General features: G+C 45.3%; 1 protein-coding gene across 1 annotated transcript in view; it reads left to right on the top strand.

The window, feature by feature from the left end:
• Nucleotides 1-21,171, top strand: part of LOC130131635 (methyl-CpG-binding domain protein 5-like) — a 28,285-nt gene that overhangs the window by 3,644 nt on the left and 3,470 nt on the right. The window contains exons 2-7 of the mRNA XM_056301400.1: nt 2,633-3,285; nt 5,192-5,294; nt 9,267-9,438; nt 10,108-12,495; nt 18,168-18,388; nt 19,755-20,894. Of these exons, the coding sequence (XP_056157375.1) occupies nt 3,173-3,285; nt 5,192-5,294; nt 9,267-9,438; nt 10,108-12,495; nt 18,168-18,388; nt 19,755-20,894 (4,137 nt within the window). The 5' untranslated portion in view covers nt 2,633-3,172. The remainder of the gene's footprint in view (nt 1-2,632; nt 3,286-5,191; nt 5,295-9,266; nt 9,439-10,107; nt 12,496-18,167; nt 18,389-19,754; nt 20,895-21,171) is intronic.

Genomic DNA, 21,171 nt, shown 5'->3' with positions numbered 1-21,171 from the left:
ACCATGCAATGTTGCACAGCATTCTGCATAGGTTGTTTTACTCTGTGATGTTCCCATTTGTGTTTGGTTGATGTCAACGCAATTGTGTGACATCCTGGCATTTTCATGGCCGTGGGTGGTAAGTTTACATCCTTTACCAGCAACATTGTCCCATAAACAATCCTTTTTTGACTTTTGTACGGAACAACTTGTCAAGATTGAGGTTGTAAAACGTTGTCTTTATTCATGCTCAATAATCCAGTCAAGGAAATCAGAGAAAGTTGAATCAGTTCATCTGGAAACATTTATTGACAGATGTGTTTCATCACTCGTCTAAGTGACCTCTTCAGTCTAAATTGACTGCAGGTATCCCCACCCTTATAAACAACAATACAGTTGCATAACGACCCAAACCAACAATCTGTGTCACATGCAAATAGGTGTGATCATTTATGGCCATGTGCTATTCACATTCTAGTTAATGGTCATGCCTAGATCTGCATGTGAAACCGATCGTTGGTTTTGGTCGTTATGCCACTCTATTGTTTACGAGGGTGGGGATACCTGCAGTCAGTTTAGACAGATGAGCTGATTCAACTTCCTTTGAGTTGTAAAAGGTTGTAACACTGTTATTGTGGCTGATGGATTCTTAAATGTCTAAGACAAAGTAGCCATTAGGCCCAGATAGTTTCCTTGGCTGACTAGTAATTAATTTTAAGATAATTAGTAAATAGTAGGTTTAACATACAATTTTAGACTTCTCAGCTGGAGAGGCTGGAAATAGTGGCGAGAGGTGTTCAGCAGCAAGACGTGAACTAGAATTTGAATCATTTAATCTCCGTAGCCCAGGTGGCAGGCAATGAAAGTTAACGCAGTGCTTTGCACAATGTAAAATTTGGAGATGCTCATCGCAGCTGAAGACATGCTGAGCATTCTGTCAGTAACCTTCTCACTGCAATTTAAAAAAAGTAATCTTTCCTCCAATATAATCCCAATTCAAAATATATTTCTGGGTTTCCTTTGTCATTCACCGATAAGGAAAGGTGGGAGTAAGATTTGATTTGGCAGAGTTTTGATGATGATGCAGCTTCTCCAAAACATGTTTAGAAATATGTAAGTGTTCTGTCAGATGCCACTGTCTTGTACCCAAGGTAACTATTTCCCTGCTCACCACAGGATATTGTTAACCCTGGCAAAAGGTCAACAGTACCATCTCCACTTCTTTTTTCATTGGTGGCTTTGGCAGGTTGAGGTTGACCTCGTCTCGCCAGAGCTTTCAGGACAATTATGAGTCAGCAGGAGTTTCCTCACTGTCAGTGCCGAGGAACGGCCATGGTTGAAACGGTTGCCTACATTCAAAGAAGGTTGAATCAGTTCATCTGGATACAACGTGTATTGACAGATGAATCAAGTGCAACTGGACTTGGTATATATCCGTGAAGACGTTTCGCCTCTCATCCAAGAGGCTTCCTCAGTTCGTGCCTTTCTGACTAGACCAAGCTAGTCTGACTGGCTGGTGATGAGAATTTATCCTCTTTGGAGTCGTTGTCAGAGCTATAGATGTCCATGGCTCTTTGTGTTCCGATGTGTTCCGATGTTTGCGGAACACAAAGAGCCAGACTAGCTTGGTCTAGTCAGACAGGCACGAACTGAGGAAGCCTCTTGGATGGGAGGCGAAACGTCACGGATACGTATATACCAAGTCCAGTTGCACTTGATTTAACTCCTTTGGATAACCATGACCTGGATGAATGAGAACATTCACAGACGTATTGACAGATACGTTTCATCACTCAACTAAGTGTCCTCTTCAACTTACTGCAGGTATCCCCACCGCTTATAAACAATACAGTAACAATACGACCGAAACCCTCCCAAATCACCCATATGTGCATATGAAACTATGGTCGCTGATGTCGGTCGTTATGCATCTGTCACCATCTTACAATGCTGTGATTGCAAACGTTCCCAAATCCTCTGTGTACGCATGGCCATTGAAGCGCTTGTTAATGGTCACACCCATATTTGCATATGAAACTGGTCATTATGCAACTGTCTTGTTTATAAGGGGTGGGGATACCTGCAGTCAGTTTAGACTGAAGATGTCACTTAAGTTGAGTGATGAAAAGTGTCTGGCAGTAAATATTGGGTCCAGATGAACTGATCAACTTTCTTTGATTTTCTTACCTGGATTATTGAGCATGCATCAAGACAGGTTGACTACATTGTCCGGACTGTGAGCAGTACTTTGTTAGTTGCAGAGTGGCACTAGTTGGGAGTAAGTCGCTTGGGATTCCTATGGGATCCTGATACCAGCATCCCTTTGATTGTAAGGCTAGGAACAACTAGGCCCAGCCCATCATGGGATTTGAACCGGCAAACCTTCTGGTTAATGGCTTCCTTCTTACCACTATCAGCTACCCCTCAATACAAAGGTATTTCAACAGTTTTTCAACACACATAATTTTGACATCCTGGTACAGGGTTGACAAACATTTTAAAAAGACAATGCACCACACACACAACTGCTATTAGAACATGTAAAATTCTAAGTAATGCCATGGTGGTGATGATTTATAGAGTGATGTATCTAAGATAGGTGGTGCAGTCTTTCCACTCACAGTTGTGCAATCTTCTCCTGTCTCCCACCTAGGAGCCATGGGAATACCACTACCCAAGTCTCCTTGGGAACAAAGACATTGACTGCGTCCCTATTTGAGAATCACCAATTCTGGGAATCAACAAATGGTAATATTTTTTATTTTCTTTAGAGGACTCTGAGGCACACAGTAGACTCCTGTGTCTCGCAGGACTTCGCCCCGGATCTCAAGCGACGTTGGCCATTGTCTTCCCAAAGTCAGATGCATCACCAATGGCTCTGATTGAGAAGACACCATGATGGAAGTCCCCACACCATTCAGAAGCCAAACCATGAAGCAGCTCAAAGGGTAGGGTCTGCCGTGAGCTCGCCTCACCCCCATCCACCCTCCCTTTCACCCAACCCAAACCCCAAAACAAACCCACCCACCCTCCAAGGCTGACCTGTAAATTCAGCTTTGAATCTTCATCCTTGGTTCCAACCCCACCACCACCAATGCGGCTTTAGAGGATGAAAATGATGTGTGCAACAAAGACACCAGTTGATGAGTTATAGATATACCTCTTTGGTGTCAAACGTAAAACCAGTGGAGCAATGAATGGAGGAAAGGACTTTGAAGCAGGAGACGAGCGGCAGACTGCTCCTGTCCAGGTCCCCATTGGCTGGCAGCGGAAGCCGGAGCCTAGTGGAGGGGTCGTCTATGTAAGGTAAGGCCCAAGTCTGGCTTACTTGAAGAGAGCCACATAGCCTAAAACATAGAATATGAAAATGAGCAAAACTGAAAATTTGAACATCAGCCACTGATAGCAGTCCAAATCCTCAGGCACTAACAGATGGGGTAATTTGATGGAAAGCTCTCTCCTCTCATTCATTAGCAACAGGTTTTGGTGCTCTTGAGCAAGAAATTCAAGCACTGATTGCTGGACACAGCAGAAGATGGTGGTCACGTGGAGGGAGTAATTGAATATGATTCTTTTTTCTTTCTTTCTTTTTTTTGTAATGAGGATGGATAATTAACAGGAGCCAAATGCTGGTAAATTTTGGGTGCGGCTTCTTTTAAGTTTTTTTCCTTTCTTTTTTAAGCTTACCAGTCATGGGCAAACACCCGGCATTTTCATGTTCATAAAATCTACTATCCTGGGAAACTATTGAACGTCTTGGTGAAGTTAGTAGTCAACCAGTCACTGTAGTCTGCATAGGAGTGTCAGTTAACATGTATTTACTAGCTACAATGATCCAAAACATTTGGCTGGTGTCGGGTTTATTCATGGTGTGGAAATATTCCGTACTTCTTCCGTGACCATGTCCTGATATCGTCACTTGCCAGAGTACAAACTATTTGCTCGGGTTCTTTTAAGGTTAAGTGTTTGCTATTGCTCCATGGATATGCACAACCTTAGATCATTTGTTCAATACTTTTTGTAGCAGTTATGACTGCATATCCTGTCTGGTGATGTTGCAATTGTGTGTGTGTGTGTGTGTGTGTGTGTGTGTGTGTGTGTGTGTGTGTGTGTGTGTGTGTGTGTGTGTGTGTGTGTGTGTGTGTGTGTGTGTGTTGTCTGGTGATGTTGCAATTTGTGTGCGTGTGCATACACATGCATGCGTGTATTACAGTAAGTAGCACGATATTTATTTTTCCTTCAAGTAAAATGTGTAATCTGTGTGATTTCATGTTTTTGCCAAGCTGGGTGGGGTAATAATAATAATACATTTTATTTGTGCAGCGCTCTTCAAAATACTAGATGCTTTACATATGTTAAAATAAATGTAAAAGCAACACACCAAAAACTTGAAACACACATTAATCACACATTAAAAAGCAATTCTGAAGAGGTGAGTTTTGATTTATGGTTTGAATATGGACAGTTCAGTGCAGTCTGATGTGTTTGGGGAGGGGGGATGGGGAGTGGGGGGGCAGCAATGGTGAAGGCTGTGTTACCTCAGGTCATTTGTATTAGAGGACGACTGCTTTCTCGCTGTTAATTCTTGTCGTATTCATCATGTTTAGAATAGTGTGCGGGTCACAATGCTGAAACACTGAAATGTCTCATTATTCTTTTCTGTCTTTTTTCCTTCTTTTTAAGCATGGAAAGCAGAAGTCCAAAAATCAATTAAATGTCAAATTTAATCATGTTAATTTTAATAAATTTAATAATAAATCATTCCTCACTAGGATATCAATGATATTGGTTAATGTTTGAAATATTTTTGTCAAGAAATTTTTTTTGTATCCACACTGATGACAAAGCTGCTCAACAGTTGTAAAATGTCTTTAAAATTATAGAAAGTTAATTTGATAATTTCCAAGTCTTGACATTTTTTAAGAACTTCACGTAATTGCTAAGGAAAGGAATTTTCAGTGTAGGATGACGTGTCAAGTCAAGACAATTTTATTTGTCAGAGCAAAATTCCCTGTATATTTGGCCAAATAAAACAGATTCTGGTGTGGCCTTGCTCACGGTCATATTTCCCTGCAGCTGCCAGTGCATCAACAGAATTCAGCAACACTGCAACATAACCAATATCATAGCCTAGGATTGTTGTGCCTAGGCAACATCCCCAGTTGCAGATCCCTTTTGTTTCTAAGTCTTTCTTTGGTCTCTCCATTTCCAGCCCCAGTGGCTCAGTGCTGTCCTGCTTGGAGCAGGTGAAAACCTACCTGCTGACAGATGGGACCTGCAAATGTGGCCTGGAGTGTCCACTCATCCTCCACAAGGTAGGGCCTTTATTTGTCATTTGAACACAGCGAGTTGTTGGCACCTTTCAATGCTGCCTCTTCACAGATGTGCAGCTGCTGCTGCAGAAGATGACCTAATAAAAGGTTAAGGTGGAAGTCATAATGCGCATTATGACATTGAAAATCCCAGCCCGTAGGCAATGGCAGCGCTCCGCATTAAAAATGTTTGGCAAAGCCCAAACTCACACTAGGGGGGTGAGATGATGTCACAAGAATAGCTTCTGTTGCCAGGATGTCAGGCTTCCTTGTTTTTTCTACTTCAGTGAAGCATGCACTAATTTTTAAAGTCGACTAAAATGAGTTTATCAGATGTATCTGCTCATGTTTATAAACCTTGAACACACCATAATAAAACATTCAGCAACAATATCCTATTTGTAAATGACATATTGTGGGTTTCTTTTGATAGCTACATCCATGACGTTTTTCAGTTGTGTTGAACTGTGATGGAGCGGTCTAGTCCTCATTAATATTCATGAGCTGACCTTTGAGTGACAAATGCAAGCAAAAATTGGCAGTCAGGGCGGGCGGGGTTGTGTAGCTTGATGAATAAGTTGATTGGCTGTATGTAAATGAGTGTGTCTGACATCATAAGTGACAGAAAAAAATGATCGGCTGAGAGAAGCTGAACTAGGGGGAGCTCTTTTGAACAAAAAAAAAAGAATTCTGCCTTTTGCTCTTTTTCAAAATGCATGACAGTTGAAGTCACGAGTGATTGTAGAAAATAGTAGTGTTTCAGTTTTGGTCTGACTTTACTTAATATAGTCCCACTTATAGTTCCTACGAGGGCTGTAACTCAGGAATGTGAAGGTAATAGAGTAATCTATACATTTATTCTGATGACCAGTTGGATATGATAAAACACTCGAGTGTTAAGAGCAACAATGTTATTTAAGGTCCAGTGTGGCCTACTGTTTATGCGTTGTTTCCCCCTGTTGCCCAATGTAATGTAACATCTCCCAGTTTGTGATATACTTTTTATTCATGGCCCATGTTCTGATGTTGGCCCAGTTTTATTAGATCGTTTGATTTAAGGTCACCTTGCGTGTACAGAAAGGCACCAGTCAAATAGATTTATAATTTTGTTGGCAGGATGCTTTCTGTTAAGGTGCTGCTGCATGGATGTTTTGCTGTTGTGGTGAGCAGGTTCAGCTCTGCAATGCTTGCAGACCACTACATTTTCGTTGCGTTTTAGTTGAAAACGGTCCCAAACTTGGACTTTACTGTCATTATTTGTTTCCTGTGTCTCGTTTTGTTCATCTTTGTTTCCGCCGTTGGTGTCCAACAGTGATGCTAGCCTGAAAGCGGTTGTTCAAGATACCCAGGCATGTTTAGACATGCATAAGAGGTGAAATGAAGCATTGAGACAGTAAGTTGTATTCAGTGATGTTTTGTAATCGAGTTAATTGAGTTACTTGATTACTCATGACTAGGGTCGGGTACCAAACTTGATACTTTTAAGGGTACTGACTGAATAACGTTGGTACCACCGAGTACCTATTCACACTAGCTCAACCGGTGCAAAATTTCGGTAGCTTCAGAGCAGGTTGTGTTGTGAATTAAGATAAATATTGATAAGATTCCTTATGAGCCTTTTGAAAAATCCCTTCTAGAGAGAGCAACACTACGTTACCCCCTCCCCTAAACCTACAGCTTGTTCAAGTCCAACACAGTCAGGGCAGTGGTGAGCCGAAAACGGTCGCAATTTATTTATTCAGTTTTACCCAGTCCATTGTTCATTTGTTTGTTTTTTTTTTCTTTTTAATCTACTATTTCCCCCCCCATTTTCCCCCTTCTCCCCAACCCCACTACAGTAACTTACCTCGCTGCTACGACTTCTAGATCAGGATATCACATGTGCTTCCTCCAAGACACACACGACGGCGTTCTCACGCTAGGCCCTGGTGACTGTGACAGGCTGGAGGTTGTAGGGAGGGGAGAGGGAGGTAGGGAGGGGTTTTATTTTGTGTAGTGTGTTACAACAAAATGTTCTAAATAAATAACAAAATGTTTTAAATAAATGGCAATGTTGAGATTGAGAAGTTTGGACTTATTTTCTACAACTGAAATTATACATTTGTGCTGTTATTGCAGAGAGAGTAACGTATGGAAAAAAGGTACCGTTGGGTACTTGTATCGGTTCAAACGTGAACGGTAGCCAGCCCTAGATCCTACAATACAGACTGTAAATACGCCCACCTTCAGAACACACACACACACACACACACACACACACACACACACACACACACACACACACACACACACACACACACGTTTACTTCTTACAGTAAGGGTATGTGCATCTCAAAAAGATGTCTGTAAGGGCGTCCGGGTGTTGTGGTGGTCTATTTCGTTGCCTACCAACATGGGGATCGCCGGTTCAAATCCCCGTGTTACGTCCAGCTTGGTTGGACGTCCCCTACAGAGCCATGTCTGCGGGTGGGAAGCCGGCTGTGGGTGTGTCGCTGCACTAGCGCCTCCTCTGGTCGGTCAGTGCACCTGTTCAGGAGGGGGAGGGGGAACTGGGGGGAATAGCATGATCCTCCCACCCGCTACGTCCCCCTGGCGAAACTCCTCGCTGTCAGGTGAAAAGAAGCGGCTGGTGACTCCGCATGTATCGGAGGAGACATGTGATAGTCTGCAGCCCTCCCCGGATCAGCATAGGGGGTGGGACAGTTACTGGGATGGCTCGGAAGAGTGGGTTAATTGGCCGGATACAACTGGAGACAAAAAGGGGGGATCCAAAAAAAAAAAAAAAGACATCTGTAGAGAGCAGGATGAGAGAAACTATTTAAACCACACCAACCTCCAAAGCAATAATGAAGGAAAAATAAAAGGGGGGGGGGGCGGTGCATTAGTAAATAAACTCTAATGTGATTTTATTCTTTAACTGGGAGGTCAGCACAGATATGAAAATCAAGACTGAAGATGAATCCCAGCTGCAATGTTCAGACGCTGGCTTAATCAAGCAAAAAAGCTAGTTTTGCCTCACATGAGCTGAGGTGCCATTTATTTATGGGAGTGTTGCCTGTAAAAAGTAGTATTAAACACAAATAAACCTCAACCAAGTCTTAATTGCCAGTTGCCATGTTTGTCATGGAGCCATGCCGTGTCGCGGTTCTGTAGGTAAATGGTTAGCATGTGGTTTAAGACAACGTGCGGTGGGCTCACATTTATCAGGCAGCAATACTTCACCAGCACCCCACTCTTGCATCCAGACATCCAGACTGACACAGAAGAAAGAAATGCGTCACATTTACCATTCATTTTTAAATGGCGATGAGTTGCCATGCTATTTCTGTGTTTCTTAGCCCATCCCCATTGCAGCAAGAAGTGTGCCATAAAAAAAAACCAGAGGTTCACATTTAACTTTGGGTGGCGGGGGCATATGGAGAGATAAGACTTGAGTTTTTTTGTGTGTCGTTCTCATTTCCTCTCATGTACAGTCATAAGAGGTGTAAACAAGCAGGGTCATATGGTCTTCAGGGCAGCATTGAGACATGCATATGATCAGTCCAACCCAGTACCACGCAACACAGATGGGGTTTACAACAGTTTTCACATTTCCAGTAAGAGATAAAAATCTTGTTAGTTTCATGTCTTATGTGTTTTTATTTTGTTTAAATAAATAAAGTTGTGCATATATTGATTTTTGTGCATCTCGGCAATCTGTCAGACCATTTGCTTAATTGAAAACAACTTTTTGCTTTGGTTTTATTCACTTGGGCTGGGAAATATTTTACCCTGTTTTACCATATTCAACTGTATAAACCACAGTGGATAGAAGTTTTGGTTTAAAGGCCCAACATGTAAACTAAACATGTAATGTGGATCACTAAGCTGCAGACACTTGGTCACAGTTATGTACTCATAACCACGTACATTAAAGAAAATAGTTTCCACCATGGTTGAACTTGCGGTGCGCTTAATGTCCTTGTTTGTCCGCAGGTGTTCAACTTTGACCCCGGGGCTGCAGTCAAGCAGAGGACAGCTGAGGATGTGAGGGCAGACGAGGATGTAACTAAGCTATGTATCCACAAGAGGAAGCTGCTGGCTGTGGCCACTCTGCACAAGAGCATGGAGACGCACCCGACTCTGGCTCTCACCAGTCCAGGAGGAGGTACACAAGTGTCCGGCGGTCCAGTCTTTTCAGTAACCGAATTCACAAGGCTCCGTTTCAAACCGTTTGAAACCCGAAGGCTTAGTTAACCCCAAAAGTTAGTCTTGAATTTACTGTAAAGGCTTTAATCACCAGCCATTGGTCGAGAGCTGGTACCTGTTGGTTTTGGCTGTTATTTTGCACCTCCCAAAACTTTGGAAGCTTCAGCACCCATCGTTTGAGGCTTCTGTTTTATTCCAAAATCTGTGGGCTGATTAAATTGTCTTTTGGATTTTATTGGGACTTGCTTTTCCGTCTTGTTAAAATGGTTGTTGACGTTGGCATTTCAGGCTGCAAACTGTAGGAAATACACCTTCAGAATGACTTGCTGGGGCGTTTAAACTTTTTAAAACTTTTTTTTTCTCATCAGTAAAAGAAGAATGCTTTGTTTTCAAATAACTGAATAGTAATCCACAATTCTGAAACAGACTGGCTTGCGATTCACTGGCAATTGTTGCCTTTAGTTTTGGCCTTTGTTGTGGCCTGTGTCCTAGACAGTGTGGACTAAATACATGAACTCTAGCCTTTGTATTGGTATTTCTTGCTGCATATAGCTTGTTAAGACTTGTCATAACCCCTTGACTTGTCTTTTTTTTCTTTTTAACTAAAAAGACTTTGCTTGGCTTGTAGGTGCAGTACCTATGGTCCCTGCGCATTCCACAAGTCAACGAGCAATAAGGACTAAACCACATGAGGGTCTGCCAAACTCTGCTGTCCCTGACTGCAAGAACCCCTTCAAGATGATGATGGCAGGAGGCCAACAGCAGCAGCAGAGACTGTACACACCCCAGGAAGTGGGTGGGGTCCAACAGTCAGAGCTCTACCCGGGTTACCCCAGGCAACAGAGACTGGGGAGTGGGGAGCCAGGCCCAAAGTCTCCCTACCGGGCTGGATATGGTAGCATGCTAAGCCCACCTCCCTCCAGCTCCAAGCTGTATGGAGATGACTCGCAGTCCCCCAGCACGGATACCCTGGGCAGCCCTGACAGCTTTCCAAGGACAAACTCCTGTGGGTTCCCTGGTGCTGGCAGCCCCAGCCCGGTCTCTCTCCATGGAAATAGCCGGACACCTCTCTCCCCCCCCAGCATGATGCTTCACGGCTCCCCGGCTGGCCAGCCATCCTGCGCAATGGCAGGGAGGACTAGCACACCTCTCTCCCCCACAGCCACTGCCAAAAGCCCAGTCATGAACATGCCTAGGGGGAACTTGCCCCCTGGGATGGATATGCCTCGAGCAGCGTTTCATCATAAAACTCAGCCTGCCCATCACCCTGTACCACCCCCGCCCTCTATTCCTCCTCTTTGTGCCCTTCAGAAAAGACAGCTGACCTCTGAGAAAGATCCCTTAGGGATTCTGGACCCCATCCCCAGTAAGCCCGTCAGCCAGCCCCCCACCAATGCCCCAAATCCCTCCAACTTTCAGCCTAACATCCACTCTCAGGTACCAATGATGAATGTAAACATCCCCCCTCCCGCCATTGTCCCCTTGCCAAGCAACTTACCTTTACCCACGGTTAAGCCTGGGCCTGTGGGACATGGCGGCCATGTTCAAAGGTCTCAGCAGGCCGGGCCCGGCCCCTCTATGTCGCCGTCTCCAGTGACCTCCCCAGTCCACATGGGGCCTGCTCTGGGCAGAGTGGAGGCCTCCCCGCACCGGTCGCGCTCCTCTTCCACTTCCTCTGACCATGGGAACTTTGCCATGCCTACAGGGCACCAGGCCCCATGTAGCACCATGAAGGTCCCCCCTCGCTCCCCAAGGTCGACCATGGGTTCCCCCCGACCAGCCATCCCATCCAGCCCCTCCACCAACAAAGCAGACCAACTTCATCAGTACAAAGACTCTCAGCTCCTCACTGGGATGGGGAACACCTCTGTTGGTCCCCAGCTGAACCCCAACCCCATTTACTCCCCCACATCCTCTTCCTCATCCTCGTCCACCCCAAGCGCTTCCCAGAAGGGGCACCCAGGTCTCCTGGGATTGCCTCTCAACCAGATCCTTAACCAACAGAATGCTGCCTCCTTCCCCGCCAGCAGCCTCCTGTCTGCAGCCGCCAAAGCACAGCTAGCAAATCAAAACAAACATACCGCTGCTGGTAACAGCCCTGCTGCCATGGCAACTGGTGCTGCTGGTGGTGGTATGGGCGCCACAGGGACAGGAGGTGTGGGTACAGGAGGGGGTGTAGGGCACCCTGGCTCTCTGGGTGGCCCCCGTGCCTTGGAGGGGCACAGCACTTTAAACCCCATGCTTGCGCCCAGCTCTGCCATGATACTCAACACACCGGAAGGTCAGAGTGGCCGTGCAGCGCTAAGAGACAAACTGATGGCCCAGCAGAGAGACCCCCTGCGTAAGCGCAAGCATTCGTCCACCTCCACAACAGTCAACCACGATGGCAGCAACAACATGGTCTACAGTATTCTTAACAAACCAGGTTTGGGGGGCACCCGGGCACCAGGACCCAACCCCACAGAACAGCTACGAAAGGTCGCCCGACTGGGAAACCTCCCCCCAAACACCTCCATGGCCCAGCTGCTCCAGTCTATGAGCTGCCAGAGCTCCCACAACCTGGGTGGAAACAGCCTCCGGCCTGGGCTGGGACCTAGTCCTCCAGGAGGCGGACAGCTACACTACAGTGACGGCACCCCCATGGTCCCTGGGGCCCAACAGCAGAACCTTTTGGCCCAGCAGAGGCTGCGTGGCCCAGTAGATATCATGCAGCACTGCCAGAACATGGATTCCTCTGGGGGCCACTCAGGCTCCCACGCAGGCCAGTTTCCTGATATGATGGCCCAGATGCAGGCCTCATCCATGGGAAGTTGTGGGCCCCTCGGGCCTGGTGGTGGACAGGTGGGCCATGATGGAATGCCACTGGGTCATCCCAACAGTAACCCTCCCCCTTTGTCTCACCCTGGGTCTCACCGCCAGCAGCAGGGTCTCCTCCGTGGAATGGGACGTACCAACATGGCAGTGATGACACTTGGGGGCAGCGATGGCAGTTGTGGACAGGCTATCCCGGATGCAGGTGAGCGCTACTATTTTACTATCATCTGCTCCATTAATGTCTTTACAGTATCTGGAAAATGGAGAAAACAGTGATCATTGTCACCTCTTCTAAGTGAGCAGTAGTCAGTGAAAGCATGTCTCCCGACAAGGATTGAATGTAGAATGAGCAATTGTCCATACCAGCCAGCTGTTGTGTTGTAACCTCTTACTGGCAGCAGTGGACATCATACAAATACATGTTCTCCACGTGAACTGTCTGTGTAGAGTCGTTACATACATACACACACACACACACATATATATATATATGTATATATATATACTAGCAGAGGTTTTTGGCGTTGCCCGGGGAAAATGTTCTCACCAAAACAACCAACACGATCGGATCTTTACGATATAAGCAATAATGAAATATAGGATGATTTATGATGTGATACATTTGATAAACGAATCTTATTAACAAGCATTATCAAATGTCATAATTTTCAATCCATTCATCAAGCTTCTTTGCCAATGTGTGTATTAATCGCCACAAATCTGCTGAAATATTTCGAACTGTGCAATCCTTGGGAAGCGCTGTTTCTAAAGATACCTTTCTTTTTGTTGTACAATGAGTGTTTCTGGAGTTTTAAGCAAACATACAAGCATACACTCTTGTTTTATATATATGTTTATATATATGTAACACAAAGCATAAAGGTACTTGTTATGCACATGCAAAAATTGTTTGCAGTGTTTCCTGTGGAACAAGAGGTTTGTTGTGGGGACAATATGAACTGGAGGGAGAGAACTACTGAAAAAAATGCAGATGTTGTTGTTTTACATGCTATTTTTTTTATATAGTTTAGTGACAAAGCTTGCAGGATTTGTTGGAGCATTTTACTTTTCGGGGCTTCTTGGGGAACACTTTCATGTCCCTTTGATATGTGAAGGCCTTGAGAGGAGGCCCGTTAATAGACAGCCGCGTGCAGGCTGCTAGTATAATAGTTACTAAGAGGCTGTGCTATATACTATAACCAGCTACGAGTCAGGTTAAAAGTCCATTAAAATAGCCTAAAACCCGAGGTCTCCCAACTATGGTTCGGAGGCCCTGATTTGGAAAGGTAACATATGCAATCAATTTAATTTAGGCTAAAAAGTAAGCACAGGGATTGGATTAAGTGCAGCGGACCTTGAGACGATCACTGCCCACGGCATCTTCCAACCACCCAGCCGGACCAAATGCCACCGCAAGCGATGCAATGGCCCCAGGAAGAGAGCGGGAAAAGCCGGGATAAGAGCTAAGCTAACTCAGCTTGGACCTAAAAGAGCGAGTGAGAGAAATGCGTGGTCGTGCCCCCCCCCCCCAGCCCTAACTAAATGCCTTCTCTGTTTACCCACCTCGTCTGTTTTTCTTTTCTCTGGAAAATACTTAAGTAAGCTAATTTTCTTAAATTAGTGCCGTTAACCAACTGAATTCTCTATGCATGGCTGGGGGGTGGGAATTGGGCTTCCCGGGCAAGTCACCAAGGCGCTGGATTAGATAATTGATTGCGGAACGTTGTGTTTTCTTTTGTGATTGTTGTTACCAACGGAAACACTGGTTTGATAGTGTTTAACTACTTCTAATTAAAGAAGGTAAGTTGAATGCATGGGGAAGGAATTATGTTGTGACCCAGCAAAATAAGGAATAACATGCTACTTCATTGAGCTGGGCCTAGGTAGGGCTATGGATGATGTTAAAAAGATGTTGTTAGTGTCCGCGGTGGTGTAGCGGTCTAAGCATCGGCTTTGTGTTGATGCAGTTGCCCACTGGGGACTGAGGTTCGCGCCCCGCTCTCGTCAGATCCGACTATGGCCAGACTTGATGAAGAAGCAATCATTGGCAATGCTGTCTTCGGGAGCGGGGCGGAGTCGGTTTGTGTTCGTCACGCAAATGCGTCTCTGTATGTGTCTGAAAAGCAGTGGTTCGGCCCGGAGTCGCCTTGTCACGAAAGGGGGGAGGCGTCTCCTTCGAGACTGCCGGCCGGAGAGATGCAGTACGAGGGTGGGTGTTTGAATTAAAATAGGGATCGATTGGCCACTAAATTGGGAGAAAAAAGGGAAAAATCAGAAATAAAGAAAAGAAAAGAAAAGATGTTGTTAGTAAGACAGATTCACATTCTCCTGAGTGAGCAGTTAACTTTGTGGTTGTTTACAGACTGATATTTGCGGGGTAGTTGCTGTTTTGAAAGTTTGTCAGACATGTTAACGGCAACCAAAAAAAGGTGTTAACTTGCATAAATTTTGCAAATAGTGCATTCTTAAATTCACTGGAAGTAAGTTGGGGTTGACAAGTTGAAATACTAAGCAGTTGTACATTGTGAGGTTCTGACTGTCGGACCTCGATACTGTATCGGTGAGGCCGCTGCAGTTTCTCAGATCAAGTGAATAGGCCCTTATCACTGAAAGCTAAGCTAATTGTCAGTCAGCCAAGTTTTTTTTGTGTTTGTCCTATTTGTACACTAGCGTCAGTCAATGGTGGAAGAAGATAGAAATGGGATCTGCATCAGGCTTTAAGGGAAGCAGCCCAGATAGTCAGTTCTAAAGAGCTGCTCCCAGCTAGCCGGTCGCTATAGTAACCATGGACCCTGAATAGAGACCAGAGTAAAGCCTTTGAAGGGGATTTAGGCCTCTCTCTTCTGCGCTCTCTCTCACGTCTGTGTGTGTGTGTGTATGACTGTGCATGTCTGGTAACTATATTTTTGTGGATGATGGTGTATATATGTGACCATGACTCATGTTATTGTATGTGTATGTTTGTGCATTGCTGTTATCTTGCTGTTCGTGCAGCTTGGTGTGGCAGTAGGCAGGATATTTTACAATACAAACATCCGCCCAGTCTACATTTCTAGTCCATGCTAGTCTATGTCTGCCAAACCATATCACTGAATGTCAGTCGGTTCTGTGTAACTCAATGGGTTGAGGCTTATATACTGCAGGGGTTGCTTCTTATCAGTACCAATAATGCTAAGATAGGTGATGAGTTTAGAAAAAGAAATATAATGGTCGGGATCTGTATCTTTGCATGATCTACATTTCATATTATCTCTTACAATCTTAAAGCAAAGTTTCAGTTTCACTGAGAAGGGCATTAAGGGAATGATAATATTGATAAAACTAGAAATTATTTGAAACAAAGTGGGTCAAATGAATAAATATAAACAGCAAAAGATTCAGAAGATGAGTGTCATTAAGAGCAAGTCTCAGATAGAGCTTGGAGATGAAAGTGACTTTGCTAGTCCCAGTTTTTTGGCGGGGTAATTTACAGTCTCGAGGCCAGTGCTAAAAGCTTCAGAAGGCATGTGCACTTGTTATAATGTAAAGCACTTTGGAAAGAACGTTTGCCACCAAATGACAGATGTTTTTCCTCTTGTGACTCTAAAGATTTTTTTCATACATGTGACTGCTTCAGCTGATTTGGGTGACTCATTAGACATCTCGAGGCATTGATAAGATCTTTGAAAGTGGGTAGCCTCTGGCCATCTGCTTCTAGCCCCCACCCACCACACACACACACACACACTCACTCACACTACTGCCAGTAGCAGCTCAAAGTTCATTGTAACCCCTTTGCCCACAGCCCCTGACACCCGGTCCCAGTGTAGAGTAGGCGAAATCACACCGTAAGATACCCCCCCTCCGAAAACACACACACACACACACACACACACACACACACACACACACAAAACGCCCCCACCCCCTCCCCCTTTTTACTCCCCCAACTAGCTTTCTGGCAGCTTGGAACGAGCGGCAGACAGCTCCACCAATCATCACCCGGTTTCCATGGCAACCTCTCCCGGCAACGGCTGTCACTATATCATAGCGGTAGAGGAGGAGGGGGAGAAGGCTGGGGTTGTTGGGGGGGGTTGGCTGAGTCGTGGCTCATAGCCATAGAGGGGGAAGAGAGAACAGGAGAGAGACAGAGATAACGAGAGGGAAAGAGAGAGAGATGCACACAAAGGAGAGAGACAGAGAGCAAGAGAGAGAAGAGAGGAAAGGACAGGGGAAAGGGGGACACAGCTGCCCAGCATACCCTTGAGCTACACAGCATCACACCAGCTGCCCCAACCATCACCAGTCCACGCAGCAACAGGACCATTTCTCTCTCTCTTTCTCTCTCTGTGTCTGGCTGTCTCTCTGTCTTCCTCTACCCCAGCACACAGCCACAGAACCTATTTATGTCTCTGTCTGCCTCTCACCTCCCTTTTTACATAGCTGTAATACTTGTTTATCTCTCTGTCTCTCCTCCTCACTCTCTCTCTCTCTCTCTCTCTCTCTCTCTCTCTCTCTCTCTCTCTCTCTCTCTCTCTCTCTCTCTCTCTCTCTCTCTGCGTAGCTTTTAGAGTGATTCAGTACTTGCGTTGACTCCCTCAGCATAACATCGCTTGCGGGCTTTTTCCTCATATTGTGAGGATACATCTGCAGCTTTAAATATATTTTGTTTGCACAGCGGCCTTGTTTGCTTTGGTAATGAGCAGTGTTCAGCAGCTGGCAGTGTCTCTTCCGTGTTACCTTATGGTACGAGGGGACTCTGCTTGAGTTTGAAAGTGTTGTCCTTGATGACTCCTTTGCCCATCGCTGCCACGCCATCCCCGTGTCCACAGTGTTTCTTTCACCAGAGACGAATTATGCACGACTGCAGTGCACAGACTGTAGTTGGATAACCAGTGTTAGAAAAATAGATATTGGGGACTATAGATACTGCACTTTTCTATGCTATAGAGTTTTTCCAGAACCAGTACTTCAATAGTGCGGTGTGTCACATCCTAATGCTGGCATCAGCTGTCAAAAATCTGCCCTCATGAACCTAAATTTCTGGGAAAAACTTTATCTTCAAAGATTTAGTGTTGATTTTTTTCTATTTTCTTTTTTACAGTTTTCAAATCACTGTCTCCATTTTTATGGATGTTTTTTTTTATTGCTAGCTTGCAAGAACAAGTAATGAAGGTCAATGTGTGTCATCAAATTATGTCCTGTGGGAAACGTTTACTGTAGTTTATAGTTCCACTTCTTGTCGTGGAGCTTACAGAGGAAATGGTCAGCATCGTGTCTGAAACAGTCAGTTGATTCACCAATTTGTCAGTCAACAGATAAATAGATTATAACTCTGGTAATTGGGCAGTTGTTTTAAGCCATTTATTAAGTAAAAATACCAAACCTTTGCTGATTACAGTGTGGAACATTTTGTGAGCCTTTCTCTGATTCTTGTTATTAAAAGATTAAAATCTATGCGAGTTTATTTGGGCTATGGTTCAGGTAAGATATCAGTTTGGGCCCTGAGAACTTGTGATGGATAGTTTTCATTATTTTGAGCTTTACAGACTAATTAATTTATCAAAAAAATTGCTTGATAAATTGCTAAGAAAGATAGTAGTTTTTTCGAGCTGTAATTGTGACAGATATTGCAGAGGTACATCGCTCTGTTGATAGCTGGGTATGGTACCAACTGTAAAGATGGATAATAGAAGTAAATGGGAAAATTTGATGAAACTAGTTTTGCACGTATTCTTTATGCCAGCTGCATAACTTCTAGCACTAGTGGTTAAGCTCGTACAGGAGCTCATAATGTCCACAACACATGGAAGGATCGTGAGTAAAAGTGTCCTTCTGAGAATCCGTTACTTAAGGGACCCAGCTGAGACCTCGCCACTTTCATTCCCCCTCCAGGAAACCTCTCATCAATGAGCTGCAGTATGAGCAGTCTGCAGCCCCATGCCACCAGTGGTGCAGGTCAGCTGTACCAGCAGCAGGTCCACCAGGGCATGCAGCAGGGTGTGGCCCCCCATTCAGCATACCATGGTCAGCAGCACTTTCCTGACACTTCCTCTTACCAGGACGGCACCAACCCTAACACCGGCTCCATGACCTGCCTCTACCAGAACTACCAGGTGGGCCAATAGGTCATGCATACATGCACACTAGGCTTATCACAGTTTTCCTAGTGGCATATGGCATGTGTTAGTGCAAAATTGAAGTATGTTGTTTTGTTTTGTTTTCAGCTCTACGGCTTGACTGCTGAGTTAAATGAATAAGTTATGAGTTGTTTTGCTGTCTAGCTGCATGATTTTGGTTGCTGTGCCGGTGTCAGACTACAACTTGACAAGGGTCAATTATGGTCTCATGCATGGTATTCCCAAAATGTGCAACATTACCCTACATCCATGTAAAGGATTTTCAGTGCACAATAAAAATGGCGAACAGCCCCCTTTAGTGGTTAAATGCAGTAATACAAAAAACATACATAAAAACAGTTCCACCGTGACGAAGTCTATGTTGTAATCTCACTCGTGTAGATATTTACATACACACTCAAATTTTCAACCACACATGGATCAACACCTGATGACACAGACGCGCAGAGACCTTCATACATTAATTTCATACATTTTCTTTTCCTGTAATTGTAAGGATGCCTTCATATACATGCAAACATGATTATTACTGTGGTGTGTGTGTTTTTTTTTCAGTCTTGGGGTCAGAGGCTGTCATCTGTCACTGTAATTTGTCGTGTTTCTTGCAGACACTAGAAACCATAGCATTTCACTTGGTCACCTAAACCGTTACCAATATTGGCATTACATTCACTTACACACACACACACACACACACACACACACACACACACACACACACACACACACACACACAGACGTACAAGTGCCAGCCTCATATCTTGGAGTATGGTCCGTCTTTGAGTAGTTGTTCCTCTGAAGAGTTTTATGGTGACCCTGCTGTTTAAAAGCATTTGGGAATGAAACTAGATTCTCACAAAAGAGGGTATTTGGAATGAAGTTTTCCTCCCAAACTGAGACATTCTATGGCAAACCTGTTTACAGCACAACATTAAAACAAACAAAGCTCTTGTGTTGGAAGACATATAGTCTGAAATTCATATAATGATGCTTTATTTTCAAAAGATGTCATGTTTTGCATGTAAACCACAGATTAAATCACGTCTTAGTTGAGTACTTAGGTCTTTCCTCCAAATGTTCTTCCTCCATTGGCCCATTGATCGAATCTGCTGTCTATCCCTCACCCCGCCTTATTTGAATACAACTGTCAAGAAAGTATTATTTTACAAAACCATCATAAAAATTTCACCTTAAAATGGCTTTTTTGGGCCAAAACTCTTCGTGTATTTTGGATCATTCCGGAATTTGTTTTATATATTTGATATATTTATGGTTCATGACCACAGTTGTTAGATAGAAATGTGAATTTTATTCCTGTGTGACATTACTGTTGTCTCCTTAGCAGGGGATGATATCCCAGGCCCAGTTCGGGGAGGGGCAGCAGCAAGAACTGCAGACCCAGGGAGAGGGACTTACAACTGGGACAACGGACCCTGAAAGGCTCCCTGGTGGCGGCTCAGAGTCTGTGGACGCCATCTACAGAGCAGTGGTGGACGCCGCCAGCAAGGGCATGCACGTTACCATCACCACCACGGTGAGCGGGACCACACAAGCCAACCCGGTGCCCGCTCTCAGCGCCATGAGTGCCTTCACTGCCTCCATAGGGGAACCTGTCAACCTTCCCCAAGCGGTCAGCGCAGTCATTCACGGCCACCAGGAAGGGGAGGTCCTCCTGCAGCAGCCCAGACCGAGACTGGCTCGACCAGGACGTGCACAGAAGAACCTTGAGCCCGGGAAGAGCACTCCAGATGGACAGGAGGCCAACGACTACTTCCGCTCGCCTGGCCGCAGAACTCCCAGGGGGCAATGGGAGGGGGACACGCAGCACGGAGGAGGCTTCGACCCACACAGCAACAACAGCGCCTGGGGGGGCGAGGAGTTCCTGGAGTGCTCCACCCAGGTAAGGAGTAGTCCCTGCATGGAGAGACTGGGCAGCCTGGCTCCAGCCCCACCCTGCCCTTCTGAGAGCTCCCACAACCATGGCCTGAACACAGACAAAGCCTTCCTCGATGACGGTTTCCGCTTCAACAACTGCAGCCGCACGCCTGCCAACTACAAGGAGCGTCTGGACCAGACTGTGGAGCACTGCGCCCACATCAATGGTCACACCCCCCAGTTCGCCACCCGGGCTTATGGCGAGGTCCTGGGCCCTCCACGGCAGGAGCTAACAGGGGACGACCAGTCCCCGAGCTCCTCCACCAGCCTGGAGGGACCACTGGCAACCACCAAGGACTACAGCCACTACAATGGGCACTTCAATGGTATGGCGCCCAGCCCCTCAGACACTAAGAGCCTGAGCAGTGAGGAAGACCTGCGGCAACCGGACTCTCCTTCCTCAGAGCTGCTCCAGTATCGACCCAGGACATTTAACATGGGGGAACTAGTCTGGAGCCAGTTGAAGGGCTTCCCACCCTGGCCTGCCAAACTGGCTGGGGACGAGCAGATGCACAATGCTGCTATGCAGCTCAGAGAACAGGCCAAGGTTAGAGGAGTGGTCTATGTGTGTGTGTGTGTGTGTGTGTGTGTCTGTGTTGCATGGTTTAATGGATTCAGTAACCCAAAAAAATATTGTTCTGAGGAATTAGGCTGAATGTCCTGAATGTCTTGAAACGCTTGGAATTATCTTTGTGCTGTGTGGAGTGGTTTATGTTTTTAACCAGCCTCTCAGGCTGATAACGAGCCAGTTCTAGACCCTGTTGTCAGAAACAGAGTCTATTTCATTTGCCAGTTAGGTTTACATAGCACCATAAACTTGAACT

Source organism: Lampris incognitus, chromosome 21 (assembly GCF_029633865.1).
Source record: "Lampris incognitus isolate fLamInc1 chromosome 21, fLamInc1.hap2, whole genome shotgun sequence".
NCBI lineage: Eukaryota > Metazoa > Chordata > Actinopteri > Lampriformes > Lampridae > Lampris > Lampris incognitus.
Note: the sequence above shows the minus strand (reverse complement) of the source record. Positions and strands in the feature narration are given on the sequence as shown.